At 22.8% G+C, this 24,215-nt stretch overlaps 1 protein-coding gene across 1 annotated transcript in view; it reads left to right on the top strand.

Moving 5' to 3' along the window:
* Positions 1-3,698: 3,698 nt before the first annotated feature.
* LOC145271287 (uncharacterized) overlaps positions 3,699-24,215 on the top strand; it is a 126,969-nt gene continuing 106,452 nt past the window's right edge. The window contains exons 1-2 of the mRNA XM_080126838.1: positions 3,699-3,972; positions 11,225-11,248. Coding sequence (XP_079982964.1) covers positions 3,901-3,972; positions 11,225-11,248 — 96 coding nt within the window. The 5' untranslated portion in view covers positions 3,699-3,900. The remainder of the gene's footprint in view (positions 3,973-11,224; positions 11,249-24,215) is intronic.

The following is a 24,215-nucleotide window of genomic DNA, read 5'->3' on the forward strand; positions in this document are numbered from 1 at the left end:
CCGACTGTATTTTAATTGTAAATGTCTAGGTATTTTTTGTAAACGACTGTGATTTTTCTTTAATTTTGAATTCTGTGGAATGGTAAAAGATGATGCACTATGCAGCCGACCTAGTTGATGACGTGGTCAAATGGGTTTCCACGAATCTGTGTTTTGTTATTTGGAATTTTGTTGTTAGTAAGATGGGACTTTGTGATTGCTTATAGGATATTTTTGTATTTTTTAATTTATTATTTTTATGTAATTGATGTGTTGTAAAACGGTATTGGCAGAATTTTCTTGTTCTTTGACATGTATTTTTTTTTCGCAGAATGGGGAGGTGAAATCTTTGCTTGTGGGGTCTATTGAAAGAATGATTAATAAAAGAAAAAACGTGTTGTAATTAATTAATTAATAATCATAATAGTAATAATAAAATTGGGGAAAAGAGAAAAAAATAAGATTTAAACAGTGTAATAAATAATAATAATAAAAAAAAGTTTCGGAAGAGTCAAAGGTTCAGTCGGTATTAATTTCAATTTTCGAAAAGTAGAATAAATGTTCTATTCGACATGAGTGACGTTTTGACCACATAAGTAAGGAACAAAAATGATAAATATAGGGTTAAATAAACTATATGAAGAAATGAAAGAAAAAAGTGGGGCGTGAATGGAATTTAATTTCTGTGGCAAGCATGTTAGAATTTTGGAGAGGTGTTGAATTACATGGGTAGTTATTAATTTCATTATTCTCGAGAAGTGATTCGAATTTTATTTTTTTTATCGTGATTTCTATTGATTTCGAGTAGAATCAACATGGAGCAACTTTGAGTACTTCATGTGTGGAAATCCGATGTTTTCCGTGAAGCTATGTGTCTTCAAGGCAGGTTGCGCTTACCGACTTTGGAAAAAAAAAGGTTTTTCTGACATAGCAGTAAACGGAATGTATTCTGTCCAGTGTGAGCGGATCTAGTTGTAATCAACTTCAGGGAGTAAATGAAATGCCCTCTGACATGGTGTAAGGGGCAGAGGGGGTGCAATGGCTGACGTGGCCATTATGTTACGAATCGCTCAAGAGAAGATGAATGAAATATGTATGCAAGTACTTAGGAAAATAGAAGGCTACCCACCATAAGGAATGTTAAGAGGTTTTGTTTCCCACAAAATACTAGTAATAAGAGTAGGCTTATGATGAATAGGATAAGGCTTGGGATGGAAAAATTTTTTTGTGTGTGCTACCTATGGGAAGAAAAGCTGATCTGTAAAGCCAAGGACGATGATAGTCCGTTTTGAAGAGGCAGATGGACCTCGATTTTATTATTCGGTTGATTGCAGAGAATTTATCGATCACGCGTAGTGTCGACGGGAGTAAAGGATGCTCCTGAAATTCTGATTTAAATTATGAAGAGACCATGGGGTCACAGGGAGTTGTTGACCTTCAAGGGCGCAAGGATTAGCGCCACATGGTATTAATTGTTGATATTATTTTACTTAGTATATTGAATAAAGGTATGACAGTTTTCTTTGCCAGTGGGGTGAGCATATATATCCCATTCTTAGTAAATGTGGGAAGTAGAAAATGTATGCCTTCGTCATACATTTTGAAAAAAAGGGGGGAAGGAATGTTACAGAGAGAGAGAGAGAGAGAGAGAGAGAGGTGAGTGAACGTGGAGTGTAGACACGTTTACAAGAACCGAAGGTCAGTTGACCAGGTTACGTATGAGTGACGTGGTTGGCTAGATCTGGAGATTTGATTTGGGCTTTGAAGAAGATGGACGGTTTTTCCGTTGTCTCCCCCTCTTAACTGGGGAGGGGGAGACGAACGCTGACGTGTGTAGAAGAAGAACCCACACAAGCCGATTTCACTTCCACTTCTGCAGGACCTCTGGGGAAAGTGAAATAAAAACTATAAAACCCATTCATCGTCTTGGAGTGATAAATCTTCGTCAAACACGTATCAAGTCTCCCTCCAGGATGAGAAATTTCCAGATGGTCCAACATCGAAGAAGCAGAGGTAGGTTCTAAAAATACATGTCACACACACGATTCCCTTTATGATAATCAAACACACAACCATTTATATTAGAGACAATCATACGGAATCTTCTTATGTTATATAGAAAACGTAAATGGTGCGTTCAATGATAACCAATATATAAGCATGTGAATTCGCCGGCAGGACTATATGTCATTTTCGGGCTCATGAACTTTCAGTGTCTGAGGGAGTGGCACTCGTCTGACAAGACGTTGTAATCATCATATATGTATGTATATATATGTGTGTATATGTATATGTGTATATATATTTGTATATATGTACGTTTATATGTATGTGTATGTATGTATAGATGTGTATATGCATGTATATACGTATTTTTTTTACATGGTAGTCACAACTTATCAAGGCCTGGAAGCCACTCAGGGATAAGGGTTATTGCAAGTACAGTACGTTGGTGTGGAGATTTAATGAAGTGTTTACTTAAGAGGGCGGTTCATTAAGAATTTGTTAACGTTGGACTTGAAGACATCCAAGTTGTAGTCAGGTGGGAAGCAGGCAGACGGAACAGTTTTATATATATATATATATATATATATATATATAATTTAAAGGAGATTAGAATAATAGTCTAAAGAGCTAAGTGTATTTTAATGTAATAGTGAAATTACTAGTTTAAGTAAAATACAGGAAATGCTCGTTGTAATTTAGATATATAATAAGCTCGATAGTTAAATGTCCTAGAGCTAATTCAATATTAAGTAAAGTGATTTATAATTTAAAAATTAAAAAAAAAATTTTTTAATTTAAAAATCAAATTTTAATTAAATTAAAAATCAGTTTCATAAGAAGGAACAACAACAAAGTCAATTATCTGTACGATCGTTTCGGAAATTCGTGTTTTTTATTTGTGGTATACATGAAGTCACGTAGAACAATTATACATAGTTTTTTTGGTAAGCACGGTCTCCTCATCAGCAAATTTAGGAGGATTTCTATTGAATTGAAAAGACACCAAAAATAAACCTAGCATTAAAAGTAAGGCAGATGAATCTTTTAGTTTTTCTTTTTTTGAAATCAGGAACTGAGTTTAAAGTAGTCATTTAGATGTTTGCTATAACTTTTTATTTTATTGAATGATCAATTCAATAGAAATCCTCCTAAATTTGCTGATGAGGAGACTGTGCTTACCAAAAAAACTATGTATAATTGTTCTACGTGACTTCATGTATACCACAAATAAAAAGCACGGATTTCCGAAACGATCGTACAGATAATTGACTTTGTTGTTGTTCCTTCTTATGAAACTGATTTTTAATTTAATTAAAATTTGATTTTTAAATTTAAAAATTCTTTTTTTTAATTTTTAAATTATAAATCGCATTACTTAATATATATATATATATATATATATATATATATATATATATATATATATATATATATATATATATACAGTTATTGTTTGTTTTTGTTTCCAAACAATAATGCACATTTATTCACTAGTTTTCAACAACTTGTTCAGTCCAATTCATTGATTTTCCAGCTAAAATGTCACATCGAGAACCAACTAACGTGACATTAAAGACGTGCAGGCTTTCATTCTCTCTTCTTTTTTTTTTCATTTTATATTTTTATTTCTTTATTTAAATTTTATACATATCTTTCCCTTTTTTATTTTCTTTGTGTAACCTCTTTTTAAATTGATTATTATTATTATTATTTTTTTTTTTTACCTTTCTCCAAAGTGGAATGCTATTTCACCCAATCTTGACACGTGCACATCGCTAACACGTCGCTAACACGTACATACATCGCTAACACATCGCTAACACGTACATAACACGTACATCGCTCGCTACATATAAATACAGACGAGTTTTTCTTTCTAAATTAAAACCTCTTGCTGAATCCGCTGCCTCTGCCATGGCATCTGCATCTCATCTACTGAAATCGCTGGTGTTCTTGTCCGTCCTGTGTTCTGCAGCATCCTCTCGGGTATGATTACATTTTCTTTGTTTTTGTTGAACTACATTTTCTCACATAATAGCGTTTATTATTTTCATTTTTTATGTTTTTGTTTTTTCTTTTTTACATAAGCCACTCGAGGATAAATGTTAATGAATGTACAGCAATCAATGGGATGATATCGCAGTACAGTTCATCAAGAATTTGTTTACGTTGGACTTGAAGATGACCAAATTGTAGAGTTCCACATTCGTGCAGTTCTAAGGAAGAAGCTTTGTTTATGGAATCTACGTTTAGGTTTAGGCACGGGTAAAGAGTGGGATAAATTATTGATAGTTGTTTCAGATAGACGAGTGTTCTTTTGTAAAAGTTTGGCAAGGGGGACCATAGATTGGAGCTCAGACGAGCACTTACCATGAAAATAACAATAAAGCAGAAACAGGCTCGCAACGTCTCTTCTGTAAGAAAGAGGTTGCAGGGAAGAGAAAAAGGCATCCTCTATTAGGCTACAAAGTCTATTTTGAACTCTGTCAAGGCAGGATAACCATATTTTGAACTCTGTCAAGGCAGGATAACCATATTTTCTCACATAATTTATTGGCTTTAATTGATCGTAAAATATGCTTAAATATATTACATATGAATGAGTCCCGTGTGGAATTTCCGCAGGTCCCGCTAGTTGAAATAATTATCTTTGTGTTCGTATGTGTGCGTACATGCGTGTACGTTAGCGTGTGTGTATATGCATGTGAATGTGAGTGTATGTACGTGAACGTAAGTATATCTATGTGTGTGTACGTGCGCGCATATGTTTGTGTGCGCGTATGTGTATGACAAGAAAAATGGCTTGAGATGTGCAAGACCAGAAAGGGCTCATACAAACCTCTCGATGCCACAATGAAAAATGGGAAAAAATTAGAAAGCAATTAAAATAGGAAAAAGAGAGAAAAAAATGTATATTTAAAAGAGTGTAGTCATCAACAATTGTCCTGTACGTTGCTGCGGTGTCGCTGCACTTGACTGCATGGTAAAAAGACATTTTTCTTTGTTTAAGGAGGATGTTCCAGTTTTGGAGATTCTGTTCCTTGGTTTTTAGTAATTCATTCTGTATGTATGGTCTTCTAAAGTATTCCAGGTATTCTTGTGTTTTTAGTTGGTTAATGATTTCCTCAAATTGGATCTCTTTCTTATCTTGTTGGTTAGATATGAGCTGGATTATCCTTTCCATTTTCTCACTTAGTTGCTGCAATCCGTCCTCAAGATGTTTGTGTTCTATAGAGAGGTTTGTCTGTGAATCCATCAGGTCCTCCAGAGATTTTTTTCTTGTTGGTGGCATTCTGTCGTTGTAGTTATTTATATTTAAAGTGATGTATATATATATATATATATATATATATATATATATATATATATATATATATATATATATATATACTTGTTTATTGTTATATAAACATGCTCACATCCCGCTGCTACAAATAGCCACTTGTTTCAATCAAACAACAGATATCATCAGGCAGCGACTTGACTATTCAAAAGTTCAATGAATAAATTATTAGGTTATTCATTGAACTTTTGAATAGTCAAGTCGCTTCCTGATGATATCTGTTGTTTGATTGAAACAAGTGGCTATTTGTAGCAGCGGGATGTGAGCATGTTTATATAACAATAAACAAGTATTATCAGCTCTTTTTATTGAGCACTATCTAACAACCTCGTTGAATTCATTAGTCCATTACTTTTGAATATAAAAAACCCCGAGTATATATATATATATATATATATATATATATATATATATATATATATATATATATATATTTAAAGTGATGGTTGTGTAGTTCCAACGAGAGAAAAAATGTATATTTAAAAGAGTGTAGCCATCAACAATTATGGGTTTTCAGCCTTTTATCATATTTTTATTTAAAAATATTTTTATAACGTGTTTCAAGCTTTGGTTCGCTTTCTTCAGATATTTTCGTGAAAAGGTTTTTTTTTTATGGGAGTTTGAAATGTTATTTTTACATCTGCTGATACTAAATATGTTTTTCAGAGTGATGTGGTCTCAGACATTCTGACTCCAATAGTAAGTGTTGGTAGTGTCCAGTCAGAGTTAAGTTCAAAGAGGGGGGCTTTTGGTTCATTTGGTGAAGGTTTTTATGTTTTTTTTATGACTTTCTTTCTCCATGTAGAGCACACATTCACACACAATCACACACACATACATATACATACATGTACATATACACATGCACACGCATACGCACGCAGGCATATACACATATACACACACATACATAGAAATATATGTAGGAGCATACATATATACATACCCACCTACACACACACACACACACACACGTACTCACACACATCCACCCACTAATATATCACACACAAATTGGTTATCTTATTTATTTATTTATTTATTTATTTATTCCCCCCCAATCAAAATACGCATGCATACATGTACTTAATCATTCAAACATAAGTACACGCACACACACACAAGTAAGATGGAGAATAGGTAGAACACACACACACATACACACACACACGCACACACATATACATGCACACATGTATGCACATACACACTCACATACATCCGCATACTATGCAGACACACACATACATACACGCACATACATATATATAGAGATATATGCAGGAGCTCACACATACGCATACATCCATATACACACATACACACACGAATACATTTACCCACCCATATATATATGCATACATATATATATATATATATATATATATATATACATACACACATTTACACATGCATATACATACATCCACCCATACATATATGGACACACGCACCCACAATCACACACACACACACATATACATGCACACATGTATGCACATACACACTCACATACATCCGCATACTATGCAGACACACACATACATACACGCACATACATATATATAGAGAGATATATGCAGGAGCTCACACATACGCATACATCCATATACACACATACACACACGAATACATTTACCCACCCATATATATATGCATATATATATATATATATATATATATATATATATATATATATATATATATATATATATATACATACACACATTTACACATGCATATACATTAATCCACCCATACATATATGGACACACGCACCCACAATCACACACACACACACACACACATACACATTCATACACCTTTACCTTACATATATATTGGTTGAAGTTTTTTTTCTTTCCTAATCCAAGCACATATTCATACATGTATTCAGTCACCCAAATATAAGTGCACGTACACACACAAACAAGATGGAGGATAGATAACAGATACGTATACACAATCACACGCATACACGCATACATACACATACACACATACATATACACACATATGCGTGTACATACACATACATAGTATAATTTCTAATTGTTTGTTTAGTTTAGGGAAATGGTACTGTAATGGATATGAAGGTTCGCACCCGTGAAAGTGTTTGCTATCTTCAAAGACCTCACTTATCCTCTCCCCGCTCATAACCCCCACCCATGTTACATTCTAACTTTGTAAACGAAATAAGAAAATGTTTTAGTTTGAAATATCAGTTCTCGATGATAATTCTTGGCCTGAAGACGTAATCCCCCAACGCGGGCGATTACAGAAACATGTATGCACATATGTAGCCATCAATATTTGTATAAATAAATTTCATATACCTGCTCTGTTTAATCATTGAGCACTCTTTGGTAGACATCAATGTTTGTATAAATAAATTTCATATGCGTATATATATATATATATATATATATATATATATATATATATATATATATACGTATATATATATACGCATCTATATACAAGCAAACAGTTAATAAAACATGTTAAAGACATTTTGAAATGAGTTAAAAATATATTTAATCTGAAAAGGCAACACTAGATAAGTGGATAAACCTTAATTCGCAGAGTTTCAAAGAAATACTTTCATTCTCATCAGAGGGTAGGAATTAGCAAATTCGGGATCGGATTTTGCATGCAAAAGTATTTGATGAAACAAGTCAAAGATCTTACTTGAAAACTAAAAAAGTGAAGCAGAGGGAATATAAATTTTACATATATATACACACATATATATACATATATATCCATATATATACACATATATATGCATATATATCCATATATATATACATATATATATATACATATATACACATATATATATACATATATATACACACATATATATACACACATATATATATACATATAAGAGTAGGTAGTAGTTTGTTTTAAGCATTGTTGTTAAAGGAATGTGTGTGTGTGTGTGTGTGTGTGTGTGTGTGTGTGTGTGTGTGCGTGCGTGCGTGCGTGCGTGCGTGCGTGTTGTAGGGGCCAGGTCGTCCAGGGAAAATCGACCCAACCACTAACAAGATAGACATAGGCAAAAAGTAAACAGCAATAAGGCAAAGAAGAATGACAGACACAGGTTGTTTGGTTAAAGACGAGAGTTCGCCTTTTATTTGCAAAGGAAACAAAAAATCGTATGATCTGGGTGCTGGTCGCCTGGAAGGTCTCACGTTACTGGAAGCTAAGGTCTGGAACAGGGTTGCTTGCTGGGTCTGGAATGATCGGCTGGACGTCAGAGCAATCCAGAAACAGACGGTAAACACTGAGAATGAGGTGGTCAGTATAAATGAATGGACGACACTGAGAGCGTAGGGTCAGTGTTAAGGAAAAGACGATCGGTAGGAAGCCAGGTGCAAGCAAGGTTGCAGGCTGGAGGAGTGATGTGCAGGAGTGAGCTGGAGCGACCTGGGAGGCACCAAGGGCTGGAAAGCTGCAGGAGTGAGCTTTTTTTTTTTTTTTTTTTTACAAAGGCATCACCACATTATCAAGGCCCAGAGGCCACTCAAGGATAAGGGTTAAAGAGTGTACAGTAGAAATTGGACAATATAATAATCATTAGTAATGAAAATTTGGTAAATTTGATAACTTATATGGAACGGCTCATCAAGAACTTATTTACGTTAGACTTGAACAAAACCATATTGTAGTCAGCCGGAAAGCAGGAAAACGGAAGACAATTCCACAGGCGTGCAGTTCTAAGAAAGAAGCTTTGTTCATGGAATCTACGTTTAGGTTTAGGCACAGATAAAGAGTGGGGGAAATTATTGATAGTGTTTACAGCTAGATGAGTGTTTCTTGTGAAAGTTTGGCGAGGGGGGACCATAGATTGAAGCTCAGTTGAACACTTTCCATGAAAATAACGATACATCAGAGACAAACTCGCAACATCTCTTCTGTGAGATAGAGGTTGCAAGGAGGAGAAAAGGACATCTCCTACGAGGCTACGAAGTTTATTTTGAACTCTATCAAGGCAGGACAAGTCCTTTCTAGCAGCTCCTGCCCAGATGTGGCAACAGTATTCCATCCTTGGACGTACCTGGCTCTTATATAGATAGAAAATAGCATCAGCAGTGAGATATCTACCGGATCGATAGAAAGATCCCACCATTTTTCCAGCGGCCTTGGCAACAGATTTGATATACGTGTTCCATTTAAGATCAGGAGTAATGGTCAAGCCCAGAAGCTTGTCAAAACTTGAGGCCTCCTGAAGACGAGAGCCATTCATTTCAATTGATGACAAATGTGGCTTAGAATATTGATGATGTAAAGAGAGAAGCTTGGTTTTAGATGCATTAAAAGTAACGAGCCACTCCTTTCCCCATTGTACTATGTGCTCAAGATCAGAGGAGAGAGAATTGGAGAGAACTTGGTCGTTTACTGTCTTAGATGTTTTGTGTATCAGAATCGGCCATTAAAAATGCCGTATATGAACTTGAAAAAATCAACTTACTATCTTTCAAAGCTTATAACTACTTGAAAAATGTAATTAAAACCCTAATATTTTTTTCAATTAAAGGACCACGACCAAATTTAAAAAAAAATAACAAGTTTAATAGCAAATTATGCAATATTTTTTAGAATCGTTTTTTAAGATTTCAAGAAAAGTTAATTCCAGGAAACCTCGCAGCAAATCTGTATATGGATCCGTGGTGTCTTTACGTATAACTGGGCTGATCTCGGTCGACCCACTAATTATGCCTTGCATGGAACGTCCAGTGCTATTACCAATGAGTTTGCCGCGTTTGACATCTACAAGGATGCCGAAATGGTGCAGAAAATCCGCCCCTAAAATCGGAACGGGTAGCCTTGCGACGATGAAGACCCAACATAGTGCGCGCTGTAATCCAAGATTTAATGTTATCGATGTCTCTCCGTAAGTAGGAATGGAGGAGTGGTTCACTGTGTGTAGAGATAAGTTTGATTGAGGACGATTCTCTTTCACGAACTTCTTAGGGATGATACTGACTTCCGCACCGGTATCAATGAGAAATCGTATACCAGTGGTTCTATCAGTCACATACAGGGTGCGACGAATGTTGTTCTTGCTAGGAGTGTCTGCCGCTCCTACTGCCTGGCCTGGGTGTTTATCAATAAATCTGAGGTCGTGTTTTTTTTTGAATCCTTGTTTAAAAAATATTTTATTTAAAAAGGACATGGAATATAAGTATAAATATGGATCAATTCTTAACAATGAACAACGAAAGTACACATTAAATAGAATTTTTTATAATCGAACTAAATAAAATTTCGTTGATTTTAAAGGGAGATAAATCTCTGATTTTTTTCCACGATTTTCTGACGGTGATTTATAAACGCCGGAATTAATGTCTTCTTATTGCGTGCTATTAACCAAAATTAGTATTTTGGGGGCGTCCGTAACTGAAAAAAGCATATAATTATAAGTTTTTTTCTTCTGTTAAACAAAAAATCCAGTCGACCGATGTTTTTTTTAATTCTCTTAATGAAATACACGAGCTTTTGATTATTATATTTTATTTCTATTTTATCGGGTGATTGTTTTTTTAATATCTAAAAAAGAAAACATTGAATAAAATAGAAAACATTGCCATCAGCGTCCGGTATTTACTTGATGATATAAGCATAACATGATCTTTCATTAAAAAAAAAACTCAACGTGGTTTAAAAAAAAAAATTTACACTTTGGACTTTACAGATAAATTTCCGAAAAAACACTTCATTTAATGATCTTTTATCTTAAGTTTGTCAATAGAAACATTTTTTCCAGAACTATTAAATTCTATTAAATTCTATTAAATTCTATTTGTATTACATTAATAAAGCTTTGATTATCAAATCTTCGTAATTTTAAAAAATAATTTTTCGTCTTTTTTTCTAATTGTTCAGTATCCATGGTCGCCTGGCAATAATGTAAGTTTATATTTCTTTTCTTGCTTTTCATGATAATTTAGAACAAGTATTGTTTTCATTTAAACGCTATTTCAAAAGCAAATTGCAAAAATCAAATTAGATTTTCCTGTGTAATTTTATGTTTATTCGTTAGATAAATGTATAAAGATTTGCGTAAAATTAAACTTTATTCACTTTTATTCTTTAGGAAAAATATTTTTGTCGGGACGCCACACACAATAAACATGTTTTTCCATATGTAATTTATGTAATAACCTTTTCTTTATTGGAAACTAGCCTGTGTGCCTGACGTTGCCCGGGTGTTTAAAGGTGAAAAAGCTCGGACCTAACGAAGGAGGCAAAGAACGTGAAAAAAACATGTGGCATCTTTGCAGTTGCGTACATCGTCAAACCGGAAGTGGCGAAGATTTAAATTAAGGCTATTCAATCGAAAAGAGGGGAATAAAAAGTGAATATTAAAAAAATAAAAAGTGAATATTAAAAAATGAAAAGGGAATATCAAAAAAATAAAAAGTGAATATCAAAAAAATAAAAAGTGAATATTAAAAAACTAAAAACTAAATATTAAACAAATAAAAAGTGAATATCAAAAAAATACAAAGTGAATATAAAAAAAAATAAAACGTGAATATTAAAAAAATAAAAAGTGAATATTAAAAAATAAAAAATAAATATTAAAAAAATAAAACGTGAATATTAAAAAAGTAAAAAGTGAATATAAAAAAATAAATAGTGAATATCAAAAAAATGAAAAGTTAATATCACAAAAATAAAAAGTGAATATCAAAAAATAAAAAGAGAATATCAAAACCACAAAAAGTGAATATCAAAAAAATAAAAAGTGAATATTAAAAAAATAAAAAGTGAATATTAAAAAAATAAAAAGTGAATATCAAAAAAATAAAAAATGAATATCAAAAACATAAAAATTGAATATTAAAAAATAAAAAGTGAATACCAAAAAAATAAAAAGTGATTATTAAAAAATAAAAACTGAATATTAAACAAATTAAAACTAAATATTCAAAACATGAAAAGTGAATATTAAAAAATAAACAGTGAATATCAAAAAAAATAAAAAGTGATTATTAAAAAATAAAAAGTGAATATTAAAAAAATGAAAAATAAATATTCAAAAAATAAAAAGTTAATATAAAAAAAATAAAAAGTGATTATCAAAAAAATAAAAAGTGAATATTAAAAAATAAAAACTGAATATTAAAAAAATAAAAAATAAATAGTAAAAAAATAAAAAGTGAATATTAAAAAACAAAAAAAAGTGAATACAAAAAAAATGAATATCAAACAAATAAAAAGTGAATATCAGCAAAATAAAAAGTGAATTTAAAAAAAATAAAAAGTGAATATCAAAAAAATAAAAAGTGATTATTAAAAAATAAACACTGAATATTAAAAAAATGAAAACTAAATATTCAAAAAATAAAAAGTGAATATTAAAAAAAAAGTGAATACAAAAAAAATAAAAAGTGATTATTAAAAAATAAAAACTGAATATTAAAAAAAAGAAAACTAAATATTAAAAAAATAAAAAGTGAATATAAAAAAATTAAAAAGTGAATATCAAAAAAATAAAAAGTGAATATCAAAAAAATGAAAAGTGAATATTAAAAAAATAAAAAGTGAATATCAAAAAAATAAAAAGTGATTATTAAAAAATAAAAACTGAATATTAAAAAAATGAACACTAAATATTAAAAAAATAAAAAGTGAATATCAAAAAAATAAAAAGTGAATATCAAAAAAATAAAAAGTGAATATTAAAAAAATAAACACTAAATATTAAACAAATAAAAAGTGAATATCAAAAAAATACAAAGTGAATATCAAAAAAAATAAAACGTTAATATTAAAAAAATAAAAAGTGAATATAAAAAATAAATAGTGAATATCAAAAAAATGAAAAGTTAATATCACAAAAATAAAAAGGTAATATAAAAAAAATAAAAAGAGAATATGAAAACCACAAAAAGTGAATATCAAAAAAAATAAAAATTGAATATCAAAAAAATTAAAGGTGAATATCAAAAAAATCAAAAGTGAATCCTAAAAACAAAAGTGAATACCAAAAAATAAAAAGTGACTATTAAAAAAAAAAGTGACTATCAAAAAAATAAAACGTGAATATACAAAAAAATAAAAAGTTAATATTAAAAAAATAAAAAGTGAATATAAAAAAATTAAAAGCGAATATAAAAAATAAAAAGTGAATATCAAAAAAATAAAAAGTGAATATTAAAAAAATAAAAAGTGAATATCAAAAAAATAAAAAGTTAATATCAAAAAAATAAAAAGTGAATATCAAAAAAATAAAAAGTGAATATCAAAAAAATAAAAAGTGAATATCAAAAAAAAGTGAAAATCAAAAAACTTAAAAGTGAATATCAAAAAAATAAAAAGTGAATATTAAAAAAATAAAAAGTGAATATCAAAAAAATAAAAAGTGAATATCAAAAAAATAAAAAGTGAATATAAAAAAATAAAAAGTTGATATTAAACAATAAAAAGTTTATATTAAAAAAATAAAAATTTACTATTAAAAAAAAATTACTATTAAAAAAATGAAAAGTTAATATCAAAAAAATAAAAAGTGAATATCAAAAAAATAAAAAGTTAATATCAAAAAAATAAAAAGTTAATATCAAAAAAATATAAAGTTAATATCAAAAAAATAAAAAGTTAATATCAAAAAAATAAAAAGTGAATATTAAAAAAATAAAAAGTGAATATCAAAAAAAAAGTTAATATTAAAAAAAAGTGAATATCAAAGAAATAAAAAGTGAATATTAAAAACACAAAAAGTGAATATTAAAAAAATAAAAAGTGGATATTAAAAAATGAAAGCTAAATATTAAAAACATAAAAAGGGAATATCAAAAAAATAAAGAGTTATTATTAAAAAAATAAAAAGTTTCGATTTAAAAAATAAAAAGTGAATATCAAAAAAATAAAAAGTAAATATCAAAAAAATAAAAAGTGAATATTAAAAAAATAAAAAGTTAATATCCAAAAAATAAAAAGTGAATGTTTAAAAAATAAAAAGTGAATATCAAAAAAATAAAAAGTAAATATCAAAAAAATAAAAAGTGAATATTAAAAAAATAAAAAGTTAATATCCAAAAAATAAAAAGTGTATGTTTAAAAAATAAAAATTGAATATCAAAAAAATAAAAATTGAATATCAAAAAATAAAAAGTTTGTATTAAAAAAATACAAAGTGAATATCAGAAAATAAAAAGTTAATATCAAAAAAATAAAAAGTGAATATAAAAAAAGTGAATTTTAAAAAAATCAACAGTGAATATCAAAAAAATAAAAAGTGAATATTAAAAAAAAGGTCATATTAAAAAAATAAAAAGTGAATATCAGAAAATAAAAAGTGTATATTAAAAAATAAAAACTAAATATTAAAAAAATAAAAAGTGAATATTAAAAAAATAAAAAGTGAATATCAAAAAAATAAAAAGTGAATATCAAAAAAATAAAAAATGAATATCAAAAAAATAAAAAGTTAATATCAGAAAATAAAAAGTGAATATTAAAAAAATAAAAACTAAATATTAAAAAATAAAAAGTTAATATCAAAAAAATAAAAAGTGAATATTAAAAAATAAAAAATAAATATTAAAAAAATAAAACGTGAATATTAAAAAAATAAAAAGTGAATATAAAAAAATAAATAGTGAATATCAAAAAAATGAAAAGTTAATATCACAAAAATAAAAAGTGAATATCAAAAAATAAAAAGAGAATATCAAAACCACAAAAAGTGAATATCAAAAAAATAAAAAGTGAATATCAAAAAAATAAAAAGTGAATATTAAAAAAATAAAAAGTGAATATAAAAAAAATAAAAAATGAATATCAAAAACATAAAAATTGAATATTAAAAAATAAAAAGTGAATACCAAAAAAATAAAAAGTGATTATTAAAAAATAAAAACTGAATATTAAACAAATTAAAACTAAATATTCAAAACATAAAAAGTGAATATTAAAAAATAAACAGTGAATATAAAAAAAATAAAAAATGATTATTAAAAAATAAAAAGTGAATATTAAAAAAATGAAAAATAAATATTCAAAAAATAAAAAGTTAATATAAAAAAAATAAAAAGTGATTATCAAAAAAATAAAAAGTGAATATTAAAAAATAAAAACTGAATATTAAAAAAATAAAAAATAAATAGTAAAAAAATAAAAAGTGAATATTAAAAAACAAAAAAAAGTGAATACAAAAAAAATGAATATCAAACAAATAAAAAGTGAATATCAGCAAAATAAAAAGTGAATTTAAAAAAAATAAAAAGTGAATATCAAAAAAATAAAAAGTGATTATTAAAAAATAAACACTGAATATTAAAAAAATGAAAACTAAATATTCAAAAAATAAAAAGTGAATATTAAAAAAAAAGTGAATACAAAAAAAATAAAAAGTGATTATTAAAAAATAAAAACTGAATATTAAAAAAAAGAAAACTAAATATTAAAAAAATAAAAAGTGAATATAAAAAAATTAAAAAGTGAATATCAAAAAAATAAAAAGTGAATATCAAAAAAATAAAAAGTGAATATTAAAAAAATAAAAAGTGAATATCAAAAAAATAAAAAGTGATTATTAAAAAATAAAAACTGAATATTAAAAAAATGAACACTAAATATTCAAAAAATAAAAAGTGAATATCAAAAAAATAAAAAGTGAATATCAAAAAAATAAAAAGTGAATATTAAAAAAATAAACACTAAATATTAAACAAATAAAAAGTGAATATCAAAAAAATACAAAGTGAATATCAAAAAAAATAAAACGTTAATATTAAAAAAATAAAAAGTGAATATAAAAAATAAATAGTGAATATCAAAAAAATGAAAAGTTAATATCACAAAAATAAAAAGGTAATATAAAAAAAATAAAAAGAGAATATGAAAACCACAAAAAGTGAATATCAAAAAAAATAAAAATTGAATATCAAAAAAATTAAAGGTGAATATCAAAAAAATCAAAAGTGAATCCTAAAAACAAAAGTGAATACCAAAAAATAAAAAGTGACTATTAAAAAAAAAAGTGACTATCAAAAAAATAAAACGTGAATATACAAAAAAATAAAAAGTTAATATTAAAAAAATAAAAAGTGAATATAAAAAAATTAAAAGCGAATATAAAAAATAAAAAGTGAATATCAAAAAAATAAAAAGTGAATATTAAAAAAATAAAAAGTGAATATCAAAAAAATAAAAAGTTAATATCAAAAAAATAAAAAGTGAATATCAAAAAAATAAAAAGTGAATATCAAAAAAATAAAAAGTGAATATCAAAAAAAAGTGAAAATCAAAAAACTTAAAAGTGAATATCAAAAAAATAAAAAGTGAATATTAAAAAAATAGAAAGTGAATATCAAAAAAATAAAAAGTGAATATCAAAAAAATAAAAAGTGAATATAAAAAAATAAAAAGTTGATATTAAAAAATAAAAAGTTTATATTAAAAAAATAAAAATTTACTATTAAAAAAAAATTACTATTAAAAAAATGAAAAGTTAATATCAAAAAAATAAAAAGTGAATATCAAAAAAATAAAAAGTTAATATCAAAAAAATAAAAAGTTAATATCAAAAAAATATAAAGTTAATATCAAAAAAATAAAAAGTTAATATCAAAAAAATAAAAAGTGAATATTAAAAAAATAAAAAGTGAATATCAAAAAAAAAGTTAATATTAAAAAAAAGTGAATATCAAAGAAATAAAAAGTGAATATTAAAAACACAAAAAGTGAATATTAAAAAAATAAAAAGTGGATATTAAAAAATGAAAGCTAAATATTAAAAACATAAAAAGGGAATATCAAAAAAATAAAGTTATTATTAAAAAAATAAAAAGTTTCGATTTAAAAAATAAAAAGTGAATATCAAAAAAATAAAAAGTAAATAAAAAGAAAAAGTGAATATTGAAAAAATAAAAATTTAATATCCAAAAAATAAAAAGTGAATGTTTAAAAAATAAAAAGTGAATATCAAAAAAATAAAAAGTAAATATCAAAAAAATAAAAAGTGAATATTAAAAAAATAAAAAGTTAATATCCAAAAAATAAAAAGTGAATGTTTAAAAAATAAAAAGTGAATATCAAAAAAATAAAAATTGAATATCAAAAAATAAAAAGTTTGTATTAAAAAAATACAAAGTGAATATCAAAAAATAAAAAGTTAATATCAAAAAAATAAACAGTGAATATAAAAAAAGTGAATTTTAAAAAAATCAACAGTGAATATCAAAAAAATAAAAAGTGAATATTAAAAAAAAGGTCATATTAAAAAAATAAAAAGTGAATATCAGAAAATAAAAAGTGTATATTAAAAAATAAAAACTAAATATTAAAAAAATAAAAAGTGAATATTAAAAAAATAAAAAGTGAATATCAAAAAAATAAAAAGTGAATATCAAAAAAATAAAAAATGAATATCAAAAAAATAAAAAGTTAATATCAGAAAATAAAAAGTGAATATTAAAAAAATAAAAAATAAATATTAAAAAATAAAAAGTTAATATCAAAAAAATAAAAAGTGAATATTAAAAAAATAAAAAGTGAATATCAAAAAAATAAAAAGTGAATATCAAAAAAATAAAAAGTTAATATCAAAAAAATAAAAAGTGAATATTAAAAAAATAAAAAGTTTATATTAAAAAAAAAGTAAATATTAAAAAAAGTAAATTTTAAAAAGATTAAATTAAATATTAAAACATTAATCGAACATTAACAAAATTAAAAGTATATATTTAAAAATTAAAAATAAATATTTAAAAAATTAGTCAGAAACAAAAAAGTAAAACTTAAAAAATAAAAAGTAAACAAACGTAAGAATTATTATTAGGAAATTAAATGTAAGCATTAAAAAATAAAGAGTAAATAATTAAATATTCAAAGTAAATATTAAAAAATAAAAAATATTTAAAAATAACAAATATTAAAAAATAAAAAGTAAATATTAAAAAAATAAAAAATTAACATAAAAATAAAAAGTAAATATTAAAAAAAAGTAAATATTCAAAAATAAAAAGCAAATATTAAATAAATAAAAGGTAAATATTAAAAATAAAACGTAATTATTCAAAAATAAAAAAGTATTGAAAAAATGAAAAGTAAGCATTAAAAAATAAAAAGTAAATATTAAAAAATAAAAAGTAAATATTAAAAAAATAAAAAGTAAATATTAAAAAATAAAAAGTAAATATTAAAAAATAAAAAGTAAATATTAAAAAATAAAAAGTAAATATTAAAAAATAAAAAGTAAATATTCAAAAATAAAATGCAAATATTAAATAAATAAAAGGTAAATATTAAAAATAAAACGTAATTATTCAAAAATAAAAAAGTATTGAAAAAATGAAAAGTAAGCATTAAAAAATAAAAAGTAAATATTAAAAAAATAAAAAGTAAATATTAAAAAAATAAAAAGTAAATATTAAAAAATAAAAAGTAAATATTAAAAAATAAAAAGTAAATATTAAAAAAATAAAAAGTAAATATTAAAAAATAAAAAGTAAATATTAAAAAATAAAAAGTAAATATTAAAAAATAAAAAGTAAATATTAAAAAATAAAAAGTAAATATTAAAAAAATAAAAAGTAAATATTAAAAAAATAAAAAGTAAATATAAAAAAATAAAAAGTAAATATTAAAAAAATAAAAAGTAAATATTAAAAAATAAAAAGTAAATATTAAAAAATAAAAAGTAAATATTAAAAAATAAAAAGTAAATATTAAAAAAATAAAAAGTAAATATTAAAAAATAAAAAGTAAATATTAAAAAATAAAAAGTAAATATTAAAAAAATAGAAAGTAAATATTAAAAAATAAAAAGTAAATATTAAAAAATAAAAAGTAAATATTAAAAAATAAAAAGTAAATATTAAAAAAATAAAAAGTAAATATTAAAAAATAAAAAGTAAATATTAAAAAATAAAAAGTAAATATTAAAAAAATAAAAAGTAAATATTAAAAAAATAAAAAGTAAATATTAAAAAATAAAAAGTAAATATTAAAAAATAAAAAGTAAATATTAAAAAATAAAAAGTAAATATTAAAAAATAAAAAGTAAATATTAAAAAATAAAAAGTAAATATTAAAAAATAAAAAGTAAATATTAAAAAATAAAAAGTAAATATTAAAAAAATAAAAAGTAAATATTAAAAAATAAAAAGTAAATATTAAAAAAATAAAAAGTAAATATTAAAAAATAAAAAGTAAATATTAAAAAAATAAAAAGTAAATATTAAAAAATAAAAAGTAAATATTAAAAAAATAAAAAGTAAATATTAAAAAATAAAAAGTAAATATTAAAAAATAAAAAGTAAGTATTAAAAAATAAAAAGTAAATATTAAAAAATAAAAAGTAAATATTAAAAAAATAAAAAGTAAATATTAAAAAATAAAAAGTAAATATTAAAAAATAAAAAGTAAATATTAAAAAAATAAAAAGTAAATATTAAAAAAATAGAAAGTAAATATTAAAAAATAAAAAGTAAATATTAAAAAATAAAAAGTAAATATTAAAAAAATAAAAAGTAAATATTTAAAAAATAAAAAGTAAATATTAAAAAATAAAAAGTAAATATTAAAAAATAAAAAGTAAATATTAAAAAATAAAAAGTAAATATTAAAAAAATAAAAAGTAAATATTAAAAAAATAAAAAGTAAATATTAAAAAAATAAAAAGTAAATATTAAAAAAATAAAAAGTAAATATTAAAAAATAAAAAAGTATTGAAAAAATGAAAAGTAAGCATTAAAAAATAAAAAGTAAATATTAAAAAATAAAAAGTAAATATTAAAAAATAAAAAGTAAATATTAAAAAAATAAAAAGTAAATATTAAAAAATAAAAAGTAAATATTAAAAAAATAAAAAGTAAATATTAAAAAATAAAAAGTAAATATTAAAAAATAAAAAGTAAATATTAAAAAATAAAAAGTAAATATTAAAAAAATAAAAAGTAAATATTAAAAAATAAAAAGTAAATATTAAAAATAAAACGTAATTATTCAAAAATAAAAAAGTATTGAAAAAATGAAAAGTAAGCATTAAAAAATAAAAAGTAAATATTAAAAAAATAAAAAGTAAATATTAAAAAATAAAAAGTAAATATTAAAAAATAAAAAGTAAATATTAAAAAAATAAAAAGTAAATATTAAAAAATGAAAAGTAAATATTAAAAAATAAAAAATATTAAAAAATAAAAAGTAAATATTAAAAAATAAAAAGTAAATATTAAAAAATAAAAAGTAAATATTAAAAAATAAAAAGTAAATATTAAAAAATAAAAAGTAAATATTAAAAAATAAAAAGTAAATATTAAAAAATAAAAAGTAAATATTAAAAAAATAAAAAGTAAATATTAAAAAATAAAAAGTAAATATTAAAAAAATAAAAAGTAAATATTAAAAAATAAAAAGTAAATATTAAAAAAATAAAAAGTAAATATTAAAAAATAAAAAGTAAATATTAAAAAATAAAAAGTAAATATTAAAAAATAAAAAGTAAATATTAAAAAATAAAAAGTAAATATTAAAAAAATAAAAAGTAAATATTAAAAAATAAAAAGTAAATATTAAAAAATAAAAAGTAAATATTAAAAAATAAAAAGTAAATATTAAAAAATAAAAAGTAAATATTAAAAAAATAAAAAGTAAATATTTAAAAAATAAAAAGTAAATATTAAAAAATAAAAAGTAAATATTAAAAAATAAAAAGTAAATATTAAAAAATAAAAAGTAAATATTAAAAAATAAAAAGTAAATATTAAAAAATAAAAAGTAAGTATTAAAAAATAAAAAGTAAATATTAAAAAATAAAAAGTAAATATTAAAAAAATAAAAAGTAAATATTAAAAAATAAAAAGTAAATATTAAAAAATAAAAAGTAAATATTAAAAAATAAAAAGTAAATATTAAAAAATAAAAAGTAAATATTAAAAAATAAAAAGTAAATATTAAAAAATAAAAAGTAAATATTAAAAAAATAAAAAGTAAATATTAAAAAATAAAAAGTAAATATTAAAAAATAAAAAGTAAATATTAAAAAAATAAAAAGTAAATATTAAAAAAATAAAAAGTAAATATTAAAAAATAAAAAGTAAATATTAAAGAATAAAAAGTAAATATTAAAAAATAAAAAGTAAATATTAAAAAATAAAAAGTAAATATTAAAAAATAAAAAGTAAATATTAAAAAAATAAAAAGTAAATATTAAAAAATAAAAAGTAAATATTAAAAAATAAAAAGTAAATATTAAAAAATAAAAAGTAAATATTAAAAAAATAAAAAGTAAATATTAAAAAAATAAAAAGTAAATATTAAAAAAATAGAAAGTAAATATTAAAAAATAAAAAGTAAATATTAAAAAATAAAAAGTAAATATTAAAAAAATAAAAAGTAAATATTTAAAAAATAAAAAGTAAATATTAAAAAATAAAAAGTAAATATTAAAAAATAAAAAGTAAATATTAAAAAATAAAAAGTAAATATTAAAAAAATAAAAAGTAAATATTAAAAAAATAAAAAGTAAATATTAAAAAAATAAAAAGTAAATATTAAAAAATAAAAAAGTATTGAAAAAATGAAAAGTAAGCATTAAAAAATAAAAAGTAAATATTAAAAAATAAAAAGTAAATATTAAAAAATAAAAAGTAAATATTAAAAAAATAAAAAGTAAATATTAAAAAATAAAAAGTAAATATTAAAAAAATAAAAAGTAAATATTAAAAAATAAAAAGTAAATATTAAAAAAATAAAAAGTAAATATTAAAAAATAAAAAGTAAATATTAAAAAAATAAAAAGTAAATATTAAAAAATAAAAAGTAAATATTAAAAAAATAAAAAGTAAATATTAAAAAATAAAAAGTAAATATTTAAAAAATAAAAAGTAAATATTAAAAAATAAAAAGTAAATATTAAAAAATAAAAAGTAAATATTAAAAATAAAAAGTAAATATTAAAAAAATAAAAAGTAAATATTAAAAAATAAAAAGTAAATATTAAAAATAAAACGTAATTATTCAAAAATAAAAAAGTATTGAAAAAATGAAAAGTAAGCATTAAAAAATAAAAAGTAAATATTAAAAAATAAAAAGTAAATATTAAAAAATAAAAAGTAAATATTAAAAAAATAAAAAGTAAATATTAAAAAATAAAAAGTAAATATTAAAAAATAAAAAGTAAATATTAAAAAAATAAAAAGTAAATATTAAAAAAATAAAAAGTAAATATTAAAAAATAAAAAGTAAGTATTAAAAAATAAAAAGTAAATATTAAAAAATAAAAAGTAAATATTAAAAAATAAAAAGTAAGTATTAAAAAATAAAAAGTAAATATTAAAAAATAAAAAGTAAATATTAAAAAAATAAAAAGTAAATATTAAAAAATAAAAAGTAAATATTAAAAAAATAAAAAGTAAATATTAAAAAATAAAAAGTAAATATTAAAAAAATAAAAAGTTAATATTAAAAAAATAAAAAGTAAATATTAAAAAATAGAAAGTTAATATTAAAAAAATAAAAAGTAAATATTAAAAAATAAAAAGTAAATATTAAAAAATAAAAAGTAAGTATTAAAAAATAAAAAGTAAATATTAAAAAATAAAAAGTAAATATTAAAAAAATAAAAAGTAAATATTAAAAAATAAAAAGTAAATATTAAAAAATAAAAAGTAAATATTAAAAAATAAAAAGTAAGTATTAAAAAATAAAAAGTAAATATTAAAAAATAAAAAGTAAATATTAAAAAAATAAAAAGTAAATATTAAAAAATAAAAAGTAAATATTAAAAAATAAAAAGTAAATATTAAAAAATAAAAAGTAAATATTAAAAAATAAAAAGTTAATATTAAAAAAATAAAAAGTAAATATTAAAAAATAGAAAGTATGTATTCAAAAAATAAAAAGTAAATATAAAAAAATAAAAAGTAAATATTAAAAAATAAAAAGTAAATATTAAAAAATAAAAAGTTAATATTAAAAAAATAAAAAGTAAATATTAAAAAATAAAAAGTAAATATTAAAAAAATAGAAAGTATGTATTCAAAAAATAAAAAGTAAGTATTAGCCACGCCTAGAAACCTCACGGTGCACGTCTGCATCAGAATTGGCTGCTTTGTTGCCTATCTTTCTAAGCCTAGCTTTAGCTACTTGGCGTTCGTAACGCTTGCTAGTCTCACGTAGAAGGTCCTGCTTAGATAGTTCCTGACTAACCCTATCATTCTGCCCCGCAGCCCGAGCTAGTTTCTGCTCTAGCTGCTTCTTCGTCTTGGCCTTATCTACTGCGAGGCACTGGGCATACTTGACGGAGAAGCTTCTGATCTTGGCTTTGAGACCTAACCACCACTTACTCCCGGTAACCGCCCCCTACTAGTGCCTTTTTAATCAATTCTCTTAACTGATCTCGGAAGTCTTGTATCTCTAGAAGGGAGGTGTTTAGCTTCCAGTACCCCGCTAACTTAGGCCTATTTCCTAGCTTCAGCTGGGCCATAACTAAAAAAACAAACTAGTTTATGGTCCGTCTGGCCTAGCCAAGTGAACGTGGGACAGGATAGGAAGTCTACTTCGCCTCTCCTAACTAACATCCTGTCCAAATAGGTATTTGGATAGGATGAAACGCTATTGGTCCACGTCCACATCTCCCGCCCCAGATGCTCGGCCCGAAACCTGTCGCATTAGTGGAAAGGAAAATCTAACAGGGATCGCATGTTAGGAAGAAGATAAGCACCCTAGTACCGAGAATACCCCTGGCAGGGCGGCACGAGGCCAGTGTCCAGAGGAGAGTTGGGGGCGACAGGAAGTTGCGACCCGTCAACTCTATAAGCACGAAGACATGGATTAGAGAGAGAACGCCCTAGGTCACGATGAAGATAGATTAGTTGGAACTAGGAATAGAACACTAGGGTAAGCTCTCGGACTAAATCTA

Source organism: Euprymna scolopes, chromosome 46 (genome assembly GCF_053919585.1).
Source record: "Euprymna scolopes isolate OS-2025 chromosome 46, ASM5391958v1, whole genome shotgun sequence".
Classification (NCBI taxonomy): domain Eukaryota; kingdom Metazoa; phylum Mollusca; class Cephalopoda; order Sepiida; family Sepiolidae; genus Euprymna; species Euprymna scolopes.